This window comes from Ranitomeya variabilis, chromosome 6 (genome assembly GCF_051348905.1).
Source record: "Ranitomeya variabilis isolate aRanVar5 chromosome 6, aRanVar5.hap1, whole genome shotgun sequence".
NCBI lineage: Eukaryota > Metazoa > Chordata > Amphibia > Anura > Dendrobatidae > Ranitomeya > Ranitomeya variabilis.
This window is the reverse complement of record NC_135237.1, coordinates 570,633,886-570,653,798: the sequence shown is the minus strand read 5'-3', so window position 1 is coordinate 570,653,798 and position 19,913 is coordinate 570,633,886. Positions and strand designations below refer to the sequence as shown.

General features: G+C 51.3%; 1 protein-coding gene across 5 annotated transcripts in view; it reads right to left on the bottom strand.

Moving 5' to 3' along the window:
- Window positions 1–7,446: 7,446 nt before the first annotated feature.
- The window catches only part of ARHGAP39 (Rho GTPase activating protein 39), a 170,097-nt gene continuing 157,630 nt past the window's right edge, over window positions 7,447–19,913 (bottom strand). For 2 of the 5 annotated variants that reach the window (XM_077271393.1, XM_077271394.1), the window contains 4 exons: window positions 17,040–17,239; window positions 16,634–16,725; window positions 14,836–15,005; window positions 7,447–12,717 (listed from right to left, as the gene is read on the bottom strand). In XM_077271393.1, coding sequence (XP_077127508.1) covers window positions 12,523–12,717; window positions 14,836–15,005; window positions 16,634–16,725; window positions 17,040–17,239 — 657 coding nt within the window. In that variant the 3' untranslated portion in view covers window positions 7,447–12,522. The remainder of the gene's footprint in view (window positions 12,718–14,835; window positions 15,006–16,633; window positions 16,726–17,039; window positions 17,240–19,913) is intronic. The other 3 variants (XR_013217097.1, XR_013217098.1, XR_013217099.1) reach the window with 3 other exon arrangements.

The following is a 19,913-nucleotide window of genomic DNA, read 5'->3' as shown; positions in this document are numbered from 1 at the left end:
GTTGGGTGCTCCTAATCAAGTGGTTACCTGCATTAAAGACAGCTGTCTTACATAGTCACCTTTATAAACGACTCCTGTCCACAGACTCAATTAATCAGTTAGACTCTACAACATGGGCAAGACCAAAGAGCTTTATAAGGATGTTAAGGACAAGATCAGAGACCTGCGCAAAGCTGGAATGTGCTACAAAACCGTAAGTAAAACGCTGGGTGAGGAGACAACTGTTGGTGCAATAGTAAGAAAATGGAAGAAATACAAAATGACTGTCAATTGACATAATTCTGGGGCACCATGCAAAATCTCGCCTTGTGGGGTATCCTTGATCAAGTGGAATGTGAGAGATCAGCCTAAAACTACACGAGGGGGAACTTGATAATGATCTCAAGGTAGCTGGGACCACAGACACCAAGAAAACCATTGGTAACACATTACACCGTAAAGGTTTAATATCCTGCAGTGCCCACAAGGTCCCCCTGCTCAAGAAGGCACATGTGCAGCCCGTCTGAAGTTTGCCAATGAACACCTGGTTGATTCTGTGAGTGATTGGGAGAAGGTGCTGTGGTCAGAGGAGACAAAAATTGAGGTCTTTGGCATTAACTAAACCTGCTGTATTTGGAGGAAGAGAAATGCTGCCTATGGCCCAAAGAACAATACCCCTACTGTCAAGCATGGAGGTGGAAACATTATGTTTTGGGGGTGTTTCTCTGCTAAGGGCACAGGACAACTTCACCGCATCAATGGGAGAATGGATGGAGCCATGTACCGTAAAATCCTGAGTGACAACCTCCTTCCCTCCGCTAGGACATTAAAAATGGTCCGTGGCTGGGTCTTCAAGCAAGACAACGACCCAAAGCATACAGCCAACGCAACAAAAGAGTGGCTCAAAAAGGAGCACATTTAGCTCATTTAGTAGCCTAGCCAGTCTCCAGACCTTAATCCCATAAAAAACTTATGGAGGGAGTTGAAGCTCCGAGTTGCCAAGCGACAGCCTCAAAATCTTAATGATTTAGAGATGATCTGCAAAGAGGAGTGGAGCAAAATTCCTCCTGACATGTGCGCAAACCTCATCATCAACTACAAGAAATGTCTGACTGCTGTGCTTGCCAACAAGAGTTTTGCCACCAAGTATTAAGTCATAGTAACATAATAACATAGTTAGTAAGGCCGAGAAAAGACATTTGTCCATCCAGTTCAGCCTATATTCCATCATAATAAATCCCCAGATCTACATCCTTCTACAGAACCTAATAATTGTATGATACAATATTGTTCTGCTCCAGGAAGACATCCAGGCCTCTCTTGAACCCCTCGACTGAGTTCGCCATCACCACCTCCTCAGGCAAGCAATTCCAGATTCTCACTGCCCTAACAGTAAAGAATCCTCTTCTATGTTGGTGGAAAAACCTTCTCTCCTCCAGACGCAGAGAATTCCCCCTTGTGCCCGTCACCTTCCTTGGTATAAACAGATCCTCAGCGAGATATTTTTATTGTCCCCTTATATACTTATACATGGTTATTAGATCGCCCCTCAGTCGTCTATTTGCTAGACTAAATAATCCTAATTTCGCTAATCTATCTGGGTATTGTAGTTCTCCCATCCCCTTTATTAATTTTGTTGCCCTCCTTTGTACTCTCTCTAGTTCCATTATATCCTTCCTGAGCACCGGTGCCCAAAACTGGACACAGTACTCCATGTGCGGTCTAACTAGGGATTTGTACAGAGGCAGTATAATGCTCTCATCATGTGTATCCAGACCTCTTTTAATGCACCCCATGATCCTGTTTGCCTTGGCAGCTGCTGCCTGGCACTGGCTGCTCCAGGTAAGTTTATCATTAACTAGGATCCCCAAGTCCTTCTCCATGTCAGATTTACCCAGTGGTTTCCCGTTCAGTGTGTAATGGTGATATTGATTCCTTCTTCCCATGTGTATAACCTTACATTTATCATTGTTAAACCTCATCTGCCACCTTTCAGCCCAAGTTTCCAACTTATCCAGATCCATCTGTAGCAGAATACTATCTTCTCTTGTATTAACTGCTTTACATAGTTTTGTATCATCTGCAAATATCAATATTTTACTGTGTAAACCTTCTACCAGATCATTAATGAATATGTTGAAGAGAACAGGTCCCAATACCGACCCCTGCGGTACCCCACTGGTCACAGCGACCCAGTTAGAGACTATACCATTTATAACCACCCTCTGCTTTCTATCACTAAGCCAGTTACTAACCCATTTACACACATTTTCCCCCAGACCAAGCATTCTCATTTTGTGTACCAACCTCTTGAGCAGCACGGTATCAAACGCTTTGGAAAAATCGAGATATACCACGTCCAATGACTCACCGTGGTCCAGCCTATAGCTTACCTCTTCATAAAAACTGATTAGATTGGTTTGACAGGAGCGATTTCTCTTGTTTGCCAGAGGGATCAAATACTTATTTCTCACTGCAAAATGCAAATAAATGTATATAATTTATACAATGTGATTTTCTGGATTTATTTTTGATATTCTATCACTCAATGTTAAAATTAACCTACCCTTAAAATTATACACTGTTCATGTGTTTGTCAGTGGGCAAACTTACAAAAATCAGCAAGGGATCAAATACTTGTTTCTCCTCTGTACATCACGGGACACATTTCCCGCTGTGGTTTGTATCGCTCCTTTAGGTAATATCAAAGTTCACTGCTAATTAGAAGACCGACCATAACTGATCCAGGCTAGCATACTGAGGCTTTGCAGCCAGTCTGGTATGATGGACAGTTCAATCACCCATGGCTCCAGAGAAGATCCAAGAATATCTCAGGACATGACCCAAGTTGAAAACAATATAGGAACTTGGATGCCATAACTTACATGGGCCATCTTCCACCAGGACAATTTGATTGGTACAAGTTTTTTTTCAATAATATATTCTGAATGCAGCAGCCAGGCTAATTTTTGCCCAGCTTTACACAGATACTAACACCTTATACCAGTCATTGCAATGGTTACCCATCCACTTCCAAATACAGCAAAAACTTATCCATGTCACTCACAAAGCTCTCCAGTGCTGCACCATCCTACATCTTATGTCTATCCCCCTACCCATCCTCTCCACAGTGCTGCACTGCCCTACATCCCCTCATCTGTATCTTTCACCTACTCATCCTTCCCATAGTACTGCACAGCTCTACATCTCATCTGTCTATCCCCTACCCGTCCTATCCACAGTGCTGCAATGCCCTACATCCCCTCATCTGTATCTTTCACCTACTCATCCTATCCATAGTACTGCACAGCCCTATATCTCATCTGTCTATCCCCTACCCGTCCTATCCACAGTGCTGCACTGCCCTACATCCCCTCATCTGTATCTTTCACCTACTCATCCTATCCATAGTACTACACAGCCCTACATCTCATCTGTCTATCCCCTACCCGTCCTATCCAGTGCTGCACTGCCCTACATCTCATCTATATCTATCACCTACCCGTCCTATCCACAGTGCTGCACCACCCTACATCCCCTCATCTGTATCTTTCACCTATTCATCCTATCCATAGTACTGCACAGCCCTACATCTCATCTGTCTATCCCCTACCCGTCCTATCCACAGTGCTGCACTGCCCTACATCCCCTCATCTGTATCTTTCACCTATTCATCCTATCCATAGTACTGCACAGCCCTACATCTCATCTGTCTATCCCCTACCCGTCCTATCCACAGTGCTGCACTGCCCTACATCTCATCTGTATCTATCACCTACCTGTCCTCTCCACAGTGCTGCACCACCCTACATCTCATCTGTCTACCACCTACCCGTCCTATCCATAGTGCTGCAGTGCCCTGCATCCTCTCCACATCTGTATCTTTCACCTACTCATCCTATCCATAGTACTGCACAGCCCTACATCTCATCTTTATATCCCCTACCCATCCTATCCACAGTGCTGTACTGCCCTACATCCCCTCTTCATCTGTATCTTTCACCTACTCATCCGATCTATAATACTGCACAGCCCTACATCTCCTCATCTGTCTATTCCCTACCCATCCTATCCACAGTGCTGCAATGCCCTACATCTCATCTATATCTATCACCTACCTGTCCTCTCCAGTGCTGCACCACCCTACATCTCATCTCTGTCTATTCCCTACCCGTCCTATCCATAGTACTGCACTGCCCTACATCTCATCTATATCTATCACCTACCTGTCCTCTCCAGTGCTGCAGCACCCTACATCTCATCTCTGTCTATTCCCTACCCGTCCTATCCATAGTACTGCACTGCCCTACATCTCATCTATATCTATCACCTACCTGTCCTCTCCAGTGCTGCAGCACCCTACATCTCATCTCTGTCTATTCCCTACCCGTCCTATCCATAGTACTGCACTGCCCTACATCTCATCTATATCTATCACCTACCTGTCCTCTCCAGTGCTGCAGCACCCTACATCTCATCTCTGTCTATTCCCTACCCGTCCTATCCATAGTACTGCACTGCCCTACATCTCATCTATATCTATCACCTACCTGTCCTCTCCAGTGCTGCACCACCCTACATCTCATCTGTCTATTCCCTACCCGTCCTATCCATAGTACTGCACTGCCCTACATCTCATCTATATCTATCACCTACCTGTCCTCTCCAGTGCTGCAGCACCCTACATCTCATCTCTGTCTATTCCCTACCCGTCCTATCCATAGTACTGCACTGCCCTACATCTCATCTATATCTATCACCTACCTGTCCTCTCCACAGTGCTGCACTGCCCTACATCTCCTCCTCATCTCTGTCTACCACCTAGCCATGCTCTATTTTTTTTTAAGACTAATGTCTGCCATTAACTGAACCCCCCACTCCGGTCTCCCAACACTTCTTCCATGTATTAGTTCTTTAGAATGTGCCACATTAGGCAATCAGGCTCATTTCCAGTGTTCACCACTCTTCATTTTAAGTAAGCCTAGTGTTGATAAACGTAGAGTAATGCACCGCAGCATTATAGATCTATTGCACAAAAATATCTTGTTTAGGTTTTTCTTTCTTAGGTTGTATTTGATTGATTTCTTTAGTTATCAATTGCATCTGTCATTATTTTTCATGCATGTATATCAGGTATAAATTGTTAACATACAATATTACACTGTCATACTATCATAGTATATATAATCATTATCTTCGTTGTGTGTATATTCTATGCACATCCGTCCCCTTCCCCCTTGTTATTTTAATCTCTTTCCTTATTCCCCCTTTTGTTCATGGTGTTTTGTTATTATTTTTATTGTATTAATAAAATTATCTATTTTATGAATTCGTATGATTTTGACTAATTTCTGAACAAATGGTTTTGATATTGTATGTTCATAGGAATTCATTAATTTTGTTATATTTGGTATTTGCTTCCCTGTAGGTTTGTCGAGTTGGAGATGCAGTCTGTGATTTTACGTACCGTAGTTGTATTTTTCCCCCAAAAAGGTGAGAGAAGCCTGCAGGACCAGAAAACATGTAAGAGGACACCTTCCTCCTCTCCACATCTCCGGCACATGTAGGCTTGCTTCTGAGAAGATCGAATGTAGGTGAGGAGGGACCCTATACCATCGAGATAATAAGTTATATCCGGCATCGTGGAAGTGGGAGCAGATAGGTAAAGATGCACCGTGATTCTGAGACCCAGATCACTCTCCCATTGGGTCTGAGTACGGGCATTAGGTTGGTTCGGGGGCTCGATCAGCAGAGAGTATGAGGACAATGTGTGCCGCCGCATGGGACCAGTGTCTGATCTCACGGTTTCTAATGCTGATTTGTTATTATGGTAGAACAGTCTAAAAGGAGAAAGTAGGAAAGCTGACCGACTCTCCAGATTCCTGGTGGAGAGGGAGCAGAGAGGCCGAGGAGGTGTTCCCTCGAAGGCCAGGAATGACTCCAAAGTGGGATACTCTAAAACAAACACTATATAGCCAGTGGTAAAAAATCTCATACTCCAAGCCCAGAGGGAAAAGTGGATTGCCCAAGATGGGATACATTGAGGATTGTGGTACGATTTGAGAACAGGCCATGGGGTCAGTGCAGTCGGCAAGAGTAGCCCCAATTGTTGGACGTGTGTGATTTAATCATAGTCTGATTGATCCAGGGGGCAACAATTAGAGGGATATTTGTAAAGCCTTGCTCAATCCTGACCCAAGCTTTCCCAGCACCATTCCTACACCCGTCCGGTATCCTAGAGAGGAGAGATACTATATAATAAGATCTCAAATCATGCAAGGCTGTACTGTGGTAGACTTAGAACGGTGTAATATGGATCTACTGATGCGGATGGGGTTTACCAGACCATAAGAACTTGGTTTGGACAGAATCAAGACTTCTGAAGGACGAGGAAATCCCAATCGGAAGAGCTTGAATGACATATCAAATCCGAGGGAGGATGTTCATTTTAAAGATTGCACTTCTACCAAACCATGCAAAGGCATTCCTCGTCCATCTGGAGCAGTCGGTACAGATCGGAGTTTAAGGAACGTTCTCCTGGAATCACCAAACCCAAACTCCTCCATCAGACACAGATCGAGAAGTGCGATCTGTCACTGCACAGAACACGTCTCCTCCAGAGTCCAGTGGTGAAGGCCTTATATCACTCCATCCGATGCTCAGCATTGTGCTTGGTGATGTATGGCTGCAGGCAGCTGCTCGGCCATGAAGCTCCCGGCGGGGGCGCAGTGTTTGTGCAGATACGAGGGAGTCTGCAGTTACTGGAGTCATCAGAGCGGTGGTGACTTTTCTGTCCTCTGCTTCTCAGCACTGTAACGTTACGGGGTCTCCACTTTGTGGAGCTGCTCCGGTTCCTTCCTCTTCACAGTAGTATCATTTGCAGGTGATTGGGGAAGATTCAGGAGGGAGAAAGGTTATGGATGGACTTGTTACCCCGGTGGCCCCTATTTCAGGACCACGCTGGTATCAGGGAACTCTGCCCCACCGGCCGCTCTGTCTAGTTAGTATAAGGATACTCAGGTTATACACCGGGGATCGGGGCGGAGGTTATACACCAGGGGTGAGGAGACAGAGGTTATACACTGGGGCGACGAGCCTGAAGTCATAAATCAGGGGCGAATGTTACACTGGGGAGGGGTGTGTGCGAGTGAGTGGTTGGAGGTTATACACTGGGGGTTGAGGAGCTGAATGCTGTACACTGGGTGGGGGTGCGGAGGTTAAACATCGCAGGGGGGGAATAAGGTTAGAGCTTCTACAACTGGGGTGGTGGGTAGGTTACAAAATGGGTGGATGAGGAGGTTATACACCGGGGGCGAGGAGCCGGAGGTTGTGCATCTTACCGCGACATAAGGAATATTCTTATCTAGCGGTAACATTGTCTTCGATGGTTATTTAACCCTAAAGATGGGGGTGCCCATCAGAACAGGAGGTCGGGACCCTCGCACAGAATCATACACAGACGCCATCCTGGTTTAGATGCTGAAATCCGCTTTTATTCCGGTGGACGCACTGTGACATCTGCATCTACTCAATAATAAGAATGTTGGAACCATCGCTTTACCAAGGAGGGATCGATACAACGGGACGACTTGCAGCAGAATGTTCTCGTCCTGACACAAAGAAATTCCAATTTTTTTTTTCTTAATTTTTCATTTTTTTTACAATTATTCCGTCATTTTTTTTTTAATAAATAAAACAGTTGTAAAAAATAAAAATTAAATATTCTGTAAAAACAGTGAAAAAAACAACACATATAACAAGGCTACAAAGCGAAGCTCTATGGCCGGCATCATGTACAATGTCTTGTCCATCTACGGGGGCAAAAGTAACCGAAAGAAAAAGTCCATGTAAACATCGTCCTATCTCCGTTGTGTAGCTAGAGCCGTAAAGCAGGTGGTTGTCGGAAGCAGGGAGCGGGGGAGGGGTCGTGCCGGTGATTGTGTGTACATGGATGAGGGGGGATATACATACGTACCCCAGGATTCCTGTTCCCTATAACAACAGAGGGGGAGGGACATTGCATCAATGTAGAGGGGGTCAGAAAACTGCGACGAGTGTGGTTATTATATATCAGTATATGGGTCATGCAGGGATCGCGCGTCTTCTGTACACAGTAACAATGTATCATTTACTTTACCATTTTTTTTATTTCACTTCAAACTAAATGGAAAAAATAAAGAATGAAGATTTTCTGGTGGTCCACGTTTGGTTTTCTGACCCCTGATTGACGTTCCCATCGTGTTCTCGGCAGACATCATGGCGGTCATGAGCTGCCGTTGGGCCTGTTTTTCTATGGATTCAGATGGAAGGTGGCGGATACACGTATGGCAATGATGATGGGGGATGGGAGGGGCGGCAGGATCTTTAATAATTTGATTCTCTGCGATGAAGCAAAATTGTTCTGTTAGAGCACCGGCTCTTCGCGATGTGGATGGCAGTGGTGGTGGTGCGCCTTATACCTGCCCAGATGAGCTCCATGCAGGTCGTCAGTGGCCGGACCGGCTCCGAGAGAGGTGGCGCCATGTAGCCCCAGCCCGTGCTGGACGCTGCTTACCCTCAACAATGGGGGATATCCGCACCAGGGGAGCTCGGCATTGGGGGATCTCCGCACCGGGGAGCTCTGCACTGGGGGATCTCCGCACAGGGGGAGCTCCGCACCAGGGAGCTCTGCATTGGGGGATCTCCGCACAGGGGGAGCTCCGCACCAGGGAGCTCTGCATTGGGGGATCTCCGCACAGGGGGAGCTCCGCACCAGGGAGCTCTGCATTGGGGGATCTCCGCACCGGGGAGCTCTGTACTGGGGGATCTCCGCACCGGGGAGCTTTGCACTGGGGGATCTCTGCACCAGGGGATCTCTGTACTGTGGGATCTCCGCATCGGGGGATCTCCACAACCGTTTTATGTGTGGGTGAGGACACCCCTTTATGTATTAAGAACATTTCACAGTATAAAGATGACTATCCGTCTACTGAGCACTGTTGTCTTACCGAGTAGTCACAACATTTACTGTTATTACCAAACAGGTACTCATGTGCCGATTGCCGGGGCTCCCACCACTGGGAGAGGTTATTCGGCTACCTCCGGCAGTCCCATAGACAATGGCCCCGACTCATCAAAGCTTTTGTTAAAAGCTTTGAAAAGTCTCAAGATCTTTACACAACGTAAAGTGACCTTTGCCGTTTTCACCCCATTTTTGCCCAAATCTGACAAAGTCGGCAGGAGGAGCTTTGGCATTCTCTGACTGGATTAAGATTTGTGGTGGATCAGGCGCCTTGCACTCCACCTCCCTCCAAAGACAAGCGTGAACCCTACGGTGTTCTCTGACCATTCCGCTCTCAGACTCCTCTGGTCACAGATTATCTCCCGGCAACCAAAAGTATCGGGCACTGGAAACTCAACAAGCTTGGGGTGGTCTCTTCCCCGACATCTTTTGGCAGGCGGCCACCATACACATTAGATGGTTGGTCGATGCCACCAAATTCAGGTACAACCAACTTTTATCTAATATGTACGGGGGTCTTTATGGATCGGAGCGTGTTACATTAACCTTGCAGAATGTGCCCGACGCTTCGCTCTGGCAACAAAATTACCGGAGAGCCCTGCCTGGTGCTGGACGTCATGAGAAGTGAACCTTCTGTCCATGGAAATAAGCCTCCCGCAGAGCAGACCCCCGACAACTGTGGCACAGTCTGCCAATTAACAGGAGTACTGGGCTCTGACATAATGTGGGCACCAAAGACGGCACCAGACGCCCAGAGCTTCTGCATAATGATAATCCTGCGACTAATCTAAAATTTGACGTGTCATAAAATAATCCCCACTGCATCCCTGAAGAGGCAGAGATCCCACCCAGTGAGACCTGTCTGGCACAACACCGGGGGCCGTGACGGGCGCTGGTCACCTCTCTGTGAGTTTATGACTGTTCTCTATACATGAAACCCCAAATCTAAGGTCAGTAAGACACAGGAGGAGGAGATACGTCACCAGCGTGGTGGACAATGCAGAGTATTGCATGGGCGCCCACTGGGGTGACCACAAGATACATCCCACCCTCGTCACAGCTGCATTGTAAATGGCAAAAAATGGTGAACGCTGGGAGATGCAGCGAAGCGACCTCAGCACCATCTATTACACATCAGAAACTATAAGCTGCCGCCGTGGCAAATCCGTGAGTAGCCGGGTAAGTAATGTGTCACAGTGATACGATGTACTGGCATCCTGTCCCTCAAGTACGTCTTTCAATAGCCCCCACTAGAGGGAGTGTCACTGATCTGTTCACACCTGCAGCTCACCACTAGAGGGGGCATCGCTGATCTGGTCACACCTGCAGCTCACCATTAGAGGGGGCATCACTGATCTGTTCACACCTGCAGCCCACCACTAGAGGGGGCATCTCTGATCTGTTCACATCTGCAGCTCACCACTAGAGGGGGCATCGCTGACCTGGTCACACCTGCAGCCCACCACTAGAGGGGGCATCTCTGATCTGTTCACATCTGCAGCTCACCACTAGAGGGGGCATCGCTGATCTGGTCACACCTGCAGCTCACCATTAGAGGGGGCATCGCTGACCTGGTCACACCTGCAGCCCACCACTAGAGGGGGCGTCACTGACCTGGTCACACCTGCAGCTCACCACTAGAGGGGGCATCGCTGATCTGGTCACACCTGCAGCTCACCACTAGAGGGGGCATCGCTGATCTGGTCACACCTGCGGCTCACCACTAGAGGGGGCATCGCTGATCTGTTGACACCTACAACACACCATTAGAGGGGGCATCGCTGACCTGGTCACACCTGCAGCTCACCACTAGAGGGGGCGTCGCTGACCTGGTCACAACTGCAGCCCACCACTAGAGGGGGCGTCGCTGATCTGGTCACACCTGCAGCTCACCACTAGAGGGGGCGTCGCTGATTTGTTCACACCTGCAGCTCACCACTAGAGGGGGCGTCGCTGACCTGTTCACATCTGCAGCCCACCACTAGAGGGGGCATCGCTGATCTGGTCACACCTGCTGCCTACCACTAGAGGGGGCATCACTGACCTGGTCACACCTGCAACTCACCACTAGAGGGGGCATCGCTGATCTTTTGACACCTGCAGCTCACCACTAGAGGGGGCATCGCTGATCTGTTCACATCTGCAGCTCACCACTAGAGGGGGCATCGCTGATCTGTTGACACCTACAACACACCATTAGAGGGGGCATCGCTGACCTGGTCACACCTGCAGCCCACCACTAGAGGGGGCATCGCTGACCTGGTCACAACTGCAGCCCACCACTAGAGGGGGCGTCGCTGATCTGGTCACACCTGCAGCTCACCACTAGAGGGGGCATCGCTGATCTGTTCACACCTGCAGCTCACCACTAGAGGGGGCATCGCTGATCTGGTCACACCTGCAGCTCACCACTAGAGGGGGCATCCCTGATCTGTTGACACCTACAACACACCATTAGAGGGGGCATCGCTGATCTGGTCACACCTGCGGCTCACCACTAGAGGGGGCATCGCTGATTTGTTCACATCTGCAGCTCACCACTAGAGGGGGCATCGCTGATCTGTTCACACCTGCAGCCCACCACTAGAGGGGACATCCCTGATCTGGTCACACCTGCAGCTCACCATTAGAGGGGGCATCGCTGATCTGGTCACATCTGCAGCCCACCACTAGAGGGGGCATCGCTGATCTTTTGACACCTGCAGCTCACCACTAGAGGGAGCATCTCTGATCTGTTCACACCTGCAGCTCACCACTAGAGGGCACATCGCTGATCTGTTGACACCGGCAGCTCACCATTAGAGGTAGCGTCACTGATCTGTTCACACCTGCAGCTCACCACTAGAGGGCACATTGCTGATCTGTTGACACCGGCAGCTCACCATTAGAGGGAGCGTCACTGATCTGTTCACACCTGCAGCTCACCACTAGAGGGCACATTGCTGATCTGTTGACACCGGCAGCTCACCATTAGAGGGAGCGTCACTGATCTGTTCACACCTGCAGCTCACCACTAGAGGGCACATTGCTGATCTGTTGACACCGGCAGCTCACCATTAGAGGGAGCGTCACTGATCTGTTCACATCTGCAGCTCACCACTAGAGGGGGCATCGCTGGTCTGTTCACACTACACCTCACCACCAGGAGGCAGCGATACTGTACGTACTGTATGTGATACAGGAGAGTGTTTATAAACTCCAATCGAGACAACTTATTTTATAAGCTGCTCCTGGAAATCCCCCCTCAGGGAGCGGCCACATTATATGTGTTGCAATGTTAGTCACTAAACAACATGCCTGACATTAAACCCTGCGGTCACAGTGTCCTGCATTCCCATCATGCCTTACAGGGCCATATGCTGCGCTTTGGTCCAAGGTGGAGGGGTGTTGGGTCCTTATTGCCACAGCGGATGAATCATTCGCTCCATGGTTTCTGTACAGGATGAGATGGGAGCGGAGTCGCCTCCGGGAATAATGAGATGACGGTGACGGTCACGCAATATTCCTGTATTCGAGTGTCCAGCTGGGGGCGTCGCGATCTGCTATAGAACGGCCTCCATGAAGCCGGTGTCCAGCTGCTGGATCAGGACGCGGATGAAGGACATTTCTTTCCTGGTATTCTCGAAGATGATCCGCGGATCGTCCGACTGGCAGCGCAGACAGTTTGGTGCCATGACCATGGCGAGATTACTGACGTCCATCTTGGTGACAGCCACATTGGCGGGTTGCACAAATACCTGGAGGACAGAAGAGATGGAGAATTATTGGAAATCCATCCAGTACATCGCTGTAGGCAAGTTTTGCCCACGGTCCCCGATGATATGAAAGCTGCAGACCATCGCTCGGTCTCTGTGCATCGTACACTACGTACGGGGAACTGCGCCACCTTTGATGGGACAGCGCTGCACTACCTATGGCTGTGACAAAACGCCCAGTGGCTGCTATTAGGGCCACAACTACTGTGGGACCCCAATGGGTGCAGACGGGCGACAGTGGGAGGCCAGTGGGTGCAGACGGGCGACTGTGGGAGCCCAGTGGTAGCAGACGGGCAACAGTGGGAGGCCAGTGGGTGCAGACGGGCGACTGTGGGAGCCCAGTGGTAGCAGACGGGCAACAGTGGGAGCCCAGTGGGTGCAGACGGGCGACAGTGGGAGCCCAGTGGTAGCAGACGGGCAACAGTGGGAGCTCAGTGGGTGCAGATGGGCGACAGTGGGAGCCCAGTGGGTGCAGACGGGCGACAGTGGGAGCCGGTGGGTGCAGACGGGCAACAGTGGGAGCTCAGTGGGTGCAGACGGGCAACAGTGGGAGCTCAGTGGGTGCAGACAGGCGACAGTGGGAGCCCAGTGGGTGCAGACGGGCGACAGTGGGAGGCCAGTGGGTGCAGACGGGCGACTGTGGGAGCCCAGTGGTAGCAGACGGGCAACAGTGGGAGCCCAGTGGGTGCAGACGGGCGACAGTGGGAGCCCAGTGGTAGCAGACGGGCAACAGTGGGAGCTCAGTGGGTGCAGATGGGCGACAGTGGGAGCCCAGTGGGTGCAGACGGGCGACAGTGGGAGGCCAGTGGGTGCAGACAGGAGACAGTGGGAGCCCAGTGGGTGCAGACAGGAGACAGTGGGAGCTCAGTGGGTGCAGATGGGCGACAGTGGGAGCAGACGGGCGACAGTGGGAGGCCAGTGGGTGCAGACAGGAGACAGTGGGAGCCCAGTGGGTGCAGACGGGCGACAGTGGGAGCCCAGTGGTAGCAGACGGGCGACAGTGGGAGCCCAATGGGTGCAGAGGGGCGACAGTGGGAGCCCAGTGGTAGCAGACGGGCGACAGTGGGTGCTCCACTGCAGTTGCTTTTATGTGCAGCACATACAAGGTTAAACAGCTACTATCCTTCCACGCAACCTCTATAACCACTGGGTGGTGCTGTTGTTTTTTTTTTTTGTACAAGCAGCCATGATATTTTACTGTAAATCCTGGACATGGAGGGAGAGATGTGCATTCGTTGGGCGTGTAATCAGGGAAAAACTAACAAAAAAGGGAAATAAATACATTTACCTGCAATATTTCAAGTGACACTATTTTAGTTGGGCATGAAAGAGTTAAGCTGAAGAGATCAGGTCAGTCTGGTTGCTAAGGACAACAGAATGCGAACTCTCTGGTTGTCACAATGTATCTGTATCCCCTCAGCCGGACGCCGTCCCTATCTGGGAGGAGGACCCCTTTACGGTCACAAGTTAGGACACCCCTCCGTGATTGTCTGGAGCTCGGGATACGGCATTCACATAGTTACATAGTTATTAAGGTTGAAGGAAGACTTTAAGTCCATCTAGTTCACCCCATAGCCTAACCTAACATGCTCTAACATGTTGATCCAGAGGAAGGCAAAAAACCCCATGTGGCAAATAGTAAGCTCCACCATGGGGAAAAAAATTCCTTCCCGACTCCACATACGGCAATCAGACTAGTTCCCTGGATCAACGCCTTATCAAGGAATCTAGTGTATATACCCTGTAACATTATACTTTTCCAGAAAGGTATCCAGGCCCCTCTTAAATTGAAGTAATGAATCACTCATTACAACATCATACGGCAGAGAGTTCCATAGTCTCACTGCTCTTACAGTAAAGAATCCGCGTCTGTTATTATGCTTAAACCTTCTTTCCTCCAGACGTAGAGGATGCCCCCTTGTCCCTGTCTCAGGTCTATGATTAAAAAGATCAGCAGAAAGGTCTTGTACTGTCCCCTCATATATTTATACATTAACATAAGATCACATAAGATTTACTCAATCTCGTTCTCTACCATCGAGTGTAAACATCAAGTAAAGCGAAGAGAAGCGGCGACGCGGAGCGGACGAGCGGCGTCACCTGTAGGAAGCGGATGAGGTAGCACAGCACCATCTTGTTCAGCTTCGGCAGCGAGTGCACCACAGCGATGGCCGCCTCCGGGTTCTCATAGTGAGTGATGCACTCCTCGTAGAATTCGTGAGGGATCAGAGGCTCCTCCAGCTCCCGGTACCACAGCTTCAATAAGGAGGCTGCCGGGAGACAACGGCGGAGGGGTCACACCATTATACACAACTATACAGTATAAGGTTATTACACCTCCTGCCCCATCATACTGATCACCGATAGGAAGGATCTGGCGCTGCCCTGCTCCTGCCCTCCGTGGCGCATTCCTAATCCTGCCCTCCGTGGTGCTGCCCTTGCCTGACCCTCCATGACGCTGCCCTAGTTCTGCCCTCCGTGGTGCTGCCTTAGTTTGACCCTTCATGGCGCTGCCCTGGTCCGATCCTCCCTGGTCATACCATCTGTGGCGCTGCCCTGCTCCTGCCCTCCGTGGCGCATTCCTAATCCTGCCCTCCGTGGTGCTGCCCTTGCCTGACCCTCCATGACGCTGCCCTAGTTCTGCCCTCCATGGTGCTGCCCTGCCCCTGCCCTCCATGGCGCTGCCCTTGTCCGATCCTCTGTTACGCTGCCCTGGTCTGAACCTCGTGATGCTGCCCTGGTCATACCATCCGCGACGCTGCCCTGGTCCTCTGTGACGCTTGTGTGGCCGGCACCCTGGGAACTTTTGGCGCTCACTAGACCCTGTGAAGTCACATGATTAGGGCTCTAGCGCCAAGGATGCCGTACTCACAACACCACCGGATTGGACGCTGTACAAGGGCAGCGCCAATATCTCCTCTGCAAACACCACCTTAGCTGCTGCAGAACCTCTGGTAAGAGAAAGCGAGATGTTCCTGTCAATCAGTGATGGAAGCAAATTAATTGTCCTTTCTGTGGAGAGTTTGATTAGTTGCCGCTGTGGACGCCTCAAAATTAGTGCGAGACGTGCTGCCCGCCATCAGCAGACGGATGTCACAATGTATCGCTCTGGAGTCCAGGCGACTGTCTAGGGTGGATACATTGCAACAAACCCTCAGCGGCGAGAAGTATCGAGCAGTTCTCAGCCTTTGCATGTGTTCCCATTCACTGACAGCAAACAGAGGATCTGTAACCTGCTCGGCCGCCTCCTCCACACTCCGCACCTCGGCGGAATATGGAGCAGTGAGGAAGGGGTAACGCAGGCCCTCCGCATTTAGAGCAGACCCTCCACACCCCCTCTGGTTGCCATGGTAACAAGGCGCCCCGCCAGGGATGCAGACAGACTGCAGCCATGTGCAGTGTAACCGAACACTAAAACCGCGCTATCGGTGCCGAGAAGTGAGGAGAGCAGTGATGGCTGGATAGAGGCGACGATTTCATCAAGAGGTTACAGTTAGACCCCCATGATCAGCAGGAGGACGACCACCGGGACCCCCAGATCAGGGCTTTGCAGTACAGTTCTGAGCGCAGCGGGCATGCTCAACCTCCGCTCACTCGCTCCAGTAGTCCCAGTGAGCACACGGCGGCTGAGCATGCCCGCTCTGCCCCACACAGATGGAGGTGGCACAGCCCTGTTATCAAGATTGATAGGGAATCCACCGAGAGGGGATATCCCTGTAACCCTTCGTGTGCCAGGATGTGTGAACGTGTCCTGTCCATACGAAAAGAGCACAGCGGCTGCTGATTGTGCACGCGCCCAGGCAGGAATGGGCAGACGACACATCATCATGACTGCCCACCTAATGAAGCAGTAGTGACCGGCGCTGGACAACCCCTTTAATTTCAGTCGGCGTCTAACCTGGAACATGAGGATCTTCCAGCCCAGTGGGAATCTTCCACTGATCGACTTGCAGCTTTAGGGCGTTCACTTCATCTATATCTCCAGGAACCCTGAAAGGACAAACAGTGGAAAAGATATGTCCAGCAGTGCACTCCATACACCCAGTCCAGTGGGGTCTGACACCCAGCACCACCAGTCAGCTGTTACCAGGGCCTGCGGTGTCAGATGCACACACAGCGCCATGCACTGCATAGCGGTCGTTCCCAGTACTGCAGCTCTGCTCCTCTGCAGGTGAATGTGACTGATGCTGCAGTACCAAGAACGGACTCTACTCTGTGAATGGCGCTGTGGTGTCCCAGATCTGCGTCATTCTCGTTTTTGACCCGTGAACAAATCGTTAAGGTTTCTTCTGGTCAGCAAGTACCTGAAAACGCCCTCAGTTTGGTCACCATTTAGAGCCAACACCTCCTCGGAGAGTCGCGTCTGGACCCACGGTAACTGCCTTTCGGGATATTTCTCTTTCTGCATGTTCATGATTTCCTGTAAGGAGCTGCCGAACATGGACGGGCTGAACACAGCATTGCGGGCGTGCCTGATTTCCTCCAGGTTTGGCTTCTTCAATCCCTAGAAGGCAAATATCATTGTATTAGAAGTGTCCGGGAGCGAAGGATGTGCGTCCTGATAAGCATAAACACAATGTGCAGAGAGATGGCGGCACACAAAGCTGGCGGCACACAAAGCTGGCGGCACCCCGGCAAAGAGCAGCCCTGACAATAACAACAGCTTCTCTACAGGGAGACATTACATCTGAGAGTAGAGACAGGAACCCGGCTACAGAAGGAGACATCTCTGACACAGCCCACCCTCTTATTACACCCAGCCCTGCTCCAGATCACTCACAGAGCCCACCCTCTTATTACACCCAGCCCTGCTCCACATCACTCAGAGCCCACACTCTTATTACACCCAGCCCTGCTCCAGATCACTCACAGAGCCCACCCTCTTATTACACCCAGCCCTGGTCCACATCACTTACAGAGCCCACCCTCTTACCACACCCAGCCCTGGTCCACATCACTTACAGAGCCCACCCTCTTACCACACCCAGCCCTGGTCCACATCACTTACAGAGCCCACCCTCTTACCGCACACAGCCCTGCTCCACATCACTCAGAGCCCACCCTCTTACCACACCCAGCCCTGGTCCACATCACTTACAGAGCCCACCCTCTTACCGCACACAGCCCTGCTCCACATCACTCACAGAGCCCACCCTCTTACCACACCCAGCCCTGCTCCACATCACTCACAGAGCCCACCCTCTTACCACACCCAGAGCCCACCATCTTACTTCACCCAGCCCTGCTCCACATCACTCACAGATCCCACCCTCTTACCACACCCAGCCCTGCTCCACATCACTCAGAGCCCACCCTCTTACTACACCCAGCCCTGCTCCACATCACTCACAGAGCCCACCCTCTTACCACACCCAGCCCTGCTCCACATCACTCAGACAGCCCACCCTCTTACCACACCCAGAGCCCACCATCTTACTACACCCAGCCCTGCTCCACATCACTCACAGAGCCCACCCTCTTACCACACCCAGCCTTGCTCCACATCACTCACAGAGCCCACCCTCTTACTACACCCAGCCCTGCTCCACATCACTCACAGAGCCCACCCTCTTACCACACCCAGCCCTGCTCCACATCACTCAGACAGCCCACCCTCTTACCACACCCAGCCCTGCTCCACATCACTCACAGAGCCCACCCTCTTACTACACCCAGCCCTGCTCCACATCATTCAGAGCCCACCCTCTTACCAAACCCAGCCCTGCTCCACATCACTCAGAGCCCACCCTCTTACCACACCCAGCCCTGCTCCACATCATTCGCAGAGCCCACCCTCTTACCACACCCAGCCCTGCTCCACATCACTCACAGAGCCCACCCTCTTACCACACCCAGCCCTGCTCCACATCACTCACAGAGCCCACCCTCTTACCACACCCAGCCCTGCTCCACATCACTCACAGAGCCCACACTCTTACTACAGCCAGCCCTGCTCCACATCACTCACAGAGCCCACCCTCTTACCACACCCAGCCCTGCTCCACATCACTCGCAGAGCCCACCCTCTTACCACACCCAGCCCTGCTCCACATCCCTAACAGAGCCCACCCTCTTACCACACCCAGCCCTGCTCCACATCTCTGACACAGCCCACCCTCTTACCACACCCAGCCGTGATCCACATCACCAACAGACCCCACCCACTTACCACACCCAGCCCTGCTCCACATCACTAACAGAGCCCACCCACCGACCACACACAGCCCTGCTCCACATCACTCACAGAGCCCACCCACATACCACACAGCCCTGCTCCACATCACTAACAGAGCCCACCCTCTTACCACACACAGCCATGCTCCACATCACTAACAGAGCCCACCCTCTTACCAAACCCACCCCTGCTCCACATCACTAACAGAGCCCACCCTCTTACCACGCAGCCCTGCTCCACATCACTCAGAGCCACCCTCTTACCACACACAGCCCTGCTCCACATCACTCAGAGCCCACCCTTTTACCACACACAGCCCTGCTCCACATCACTCACATAGCCCACCCACTTACCACACAGCCCTGCTCCACATCACTCACAGAGCCCACCCACTTACCACACACAGCCCTGCTCCACATCACTCACAGAGCCCACCCACTTACCACACCCAGACCTGCTCCACATCACTCTCAGAGCCCACCCACTTACCACACAGCCCTGCTCCACATCACTCACAGAGCCCACCCTTTTACCACACAGCCCTGCTCCACATCACTCACAGAGCCCACCCTCTTACCACACACAGCCCTGCTCCACATCACTCACAGAGCCCACCCACTTACCACACACAGCCCTGCTCCACATCACTCAGAGCCCACCCTCTTACCACACACAGCCGTGCTCCACATCACTCACAGAGCCCACCCACTTACCACACACAGCTCTGCTCCACATCACTCAGAGCCCACCCACTTACCACACACAGCCCTGCTCCACATCACTCACAGAGCCCACCCACTTACCACACCCAGCCCTGCTCCACATCACTCACAGAGCCCATCCTCTTACCACACACAGCCGTGCTCCACATCACTCACAGAGCCCACCCACTTACCACACACAGCTCTGCTCCACATCACTCAGAGCCCACCCACTTACCACACACAGCCCTGCTCCACATCACTCACAGAGCCCACCCACTTACCACACCCAGCCCTGCTCC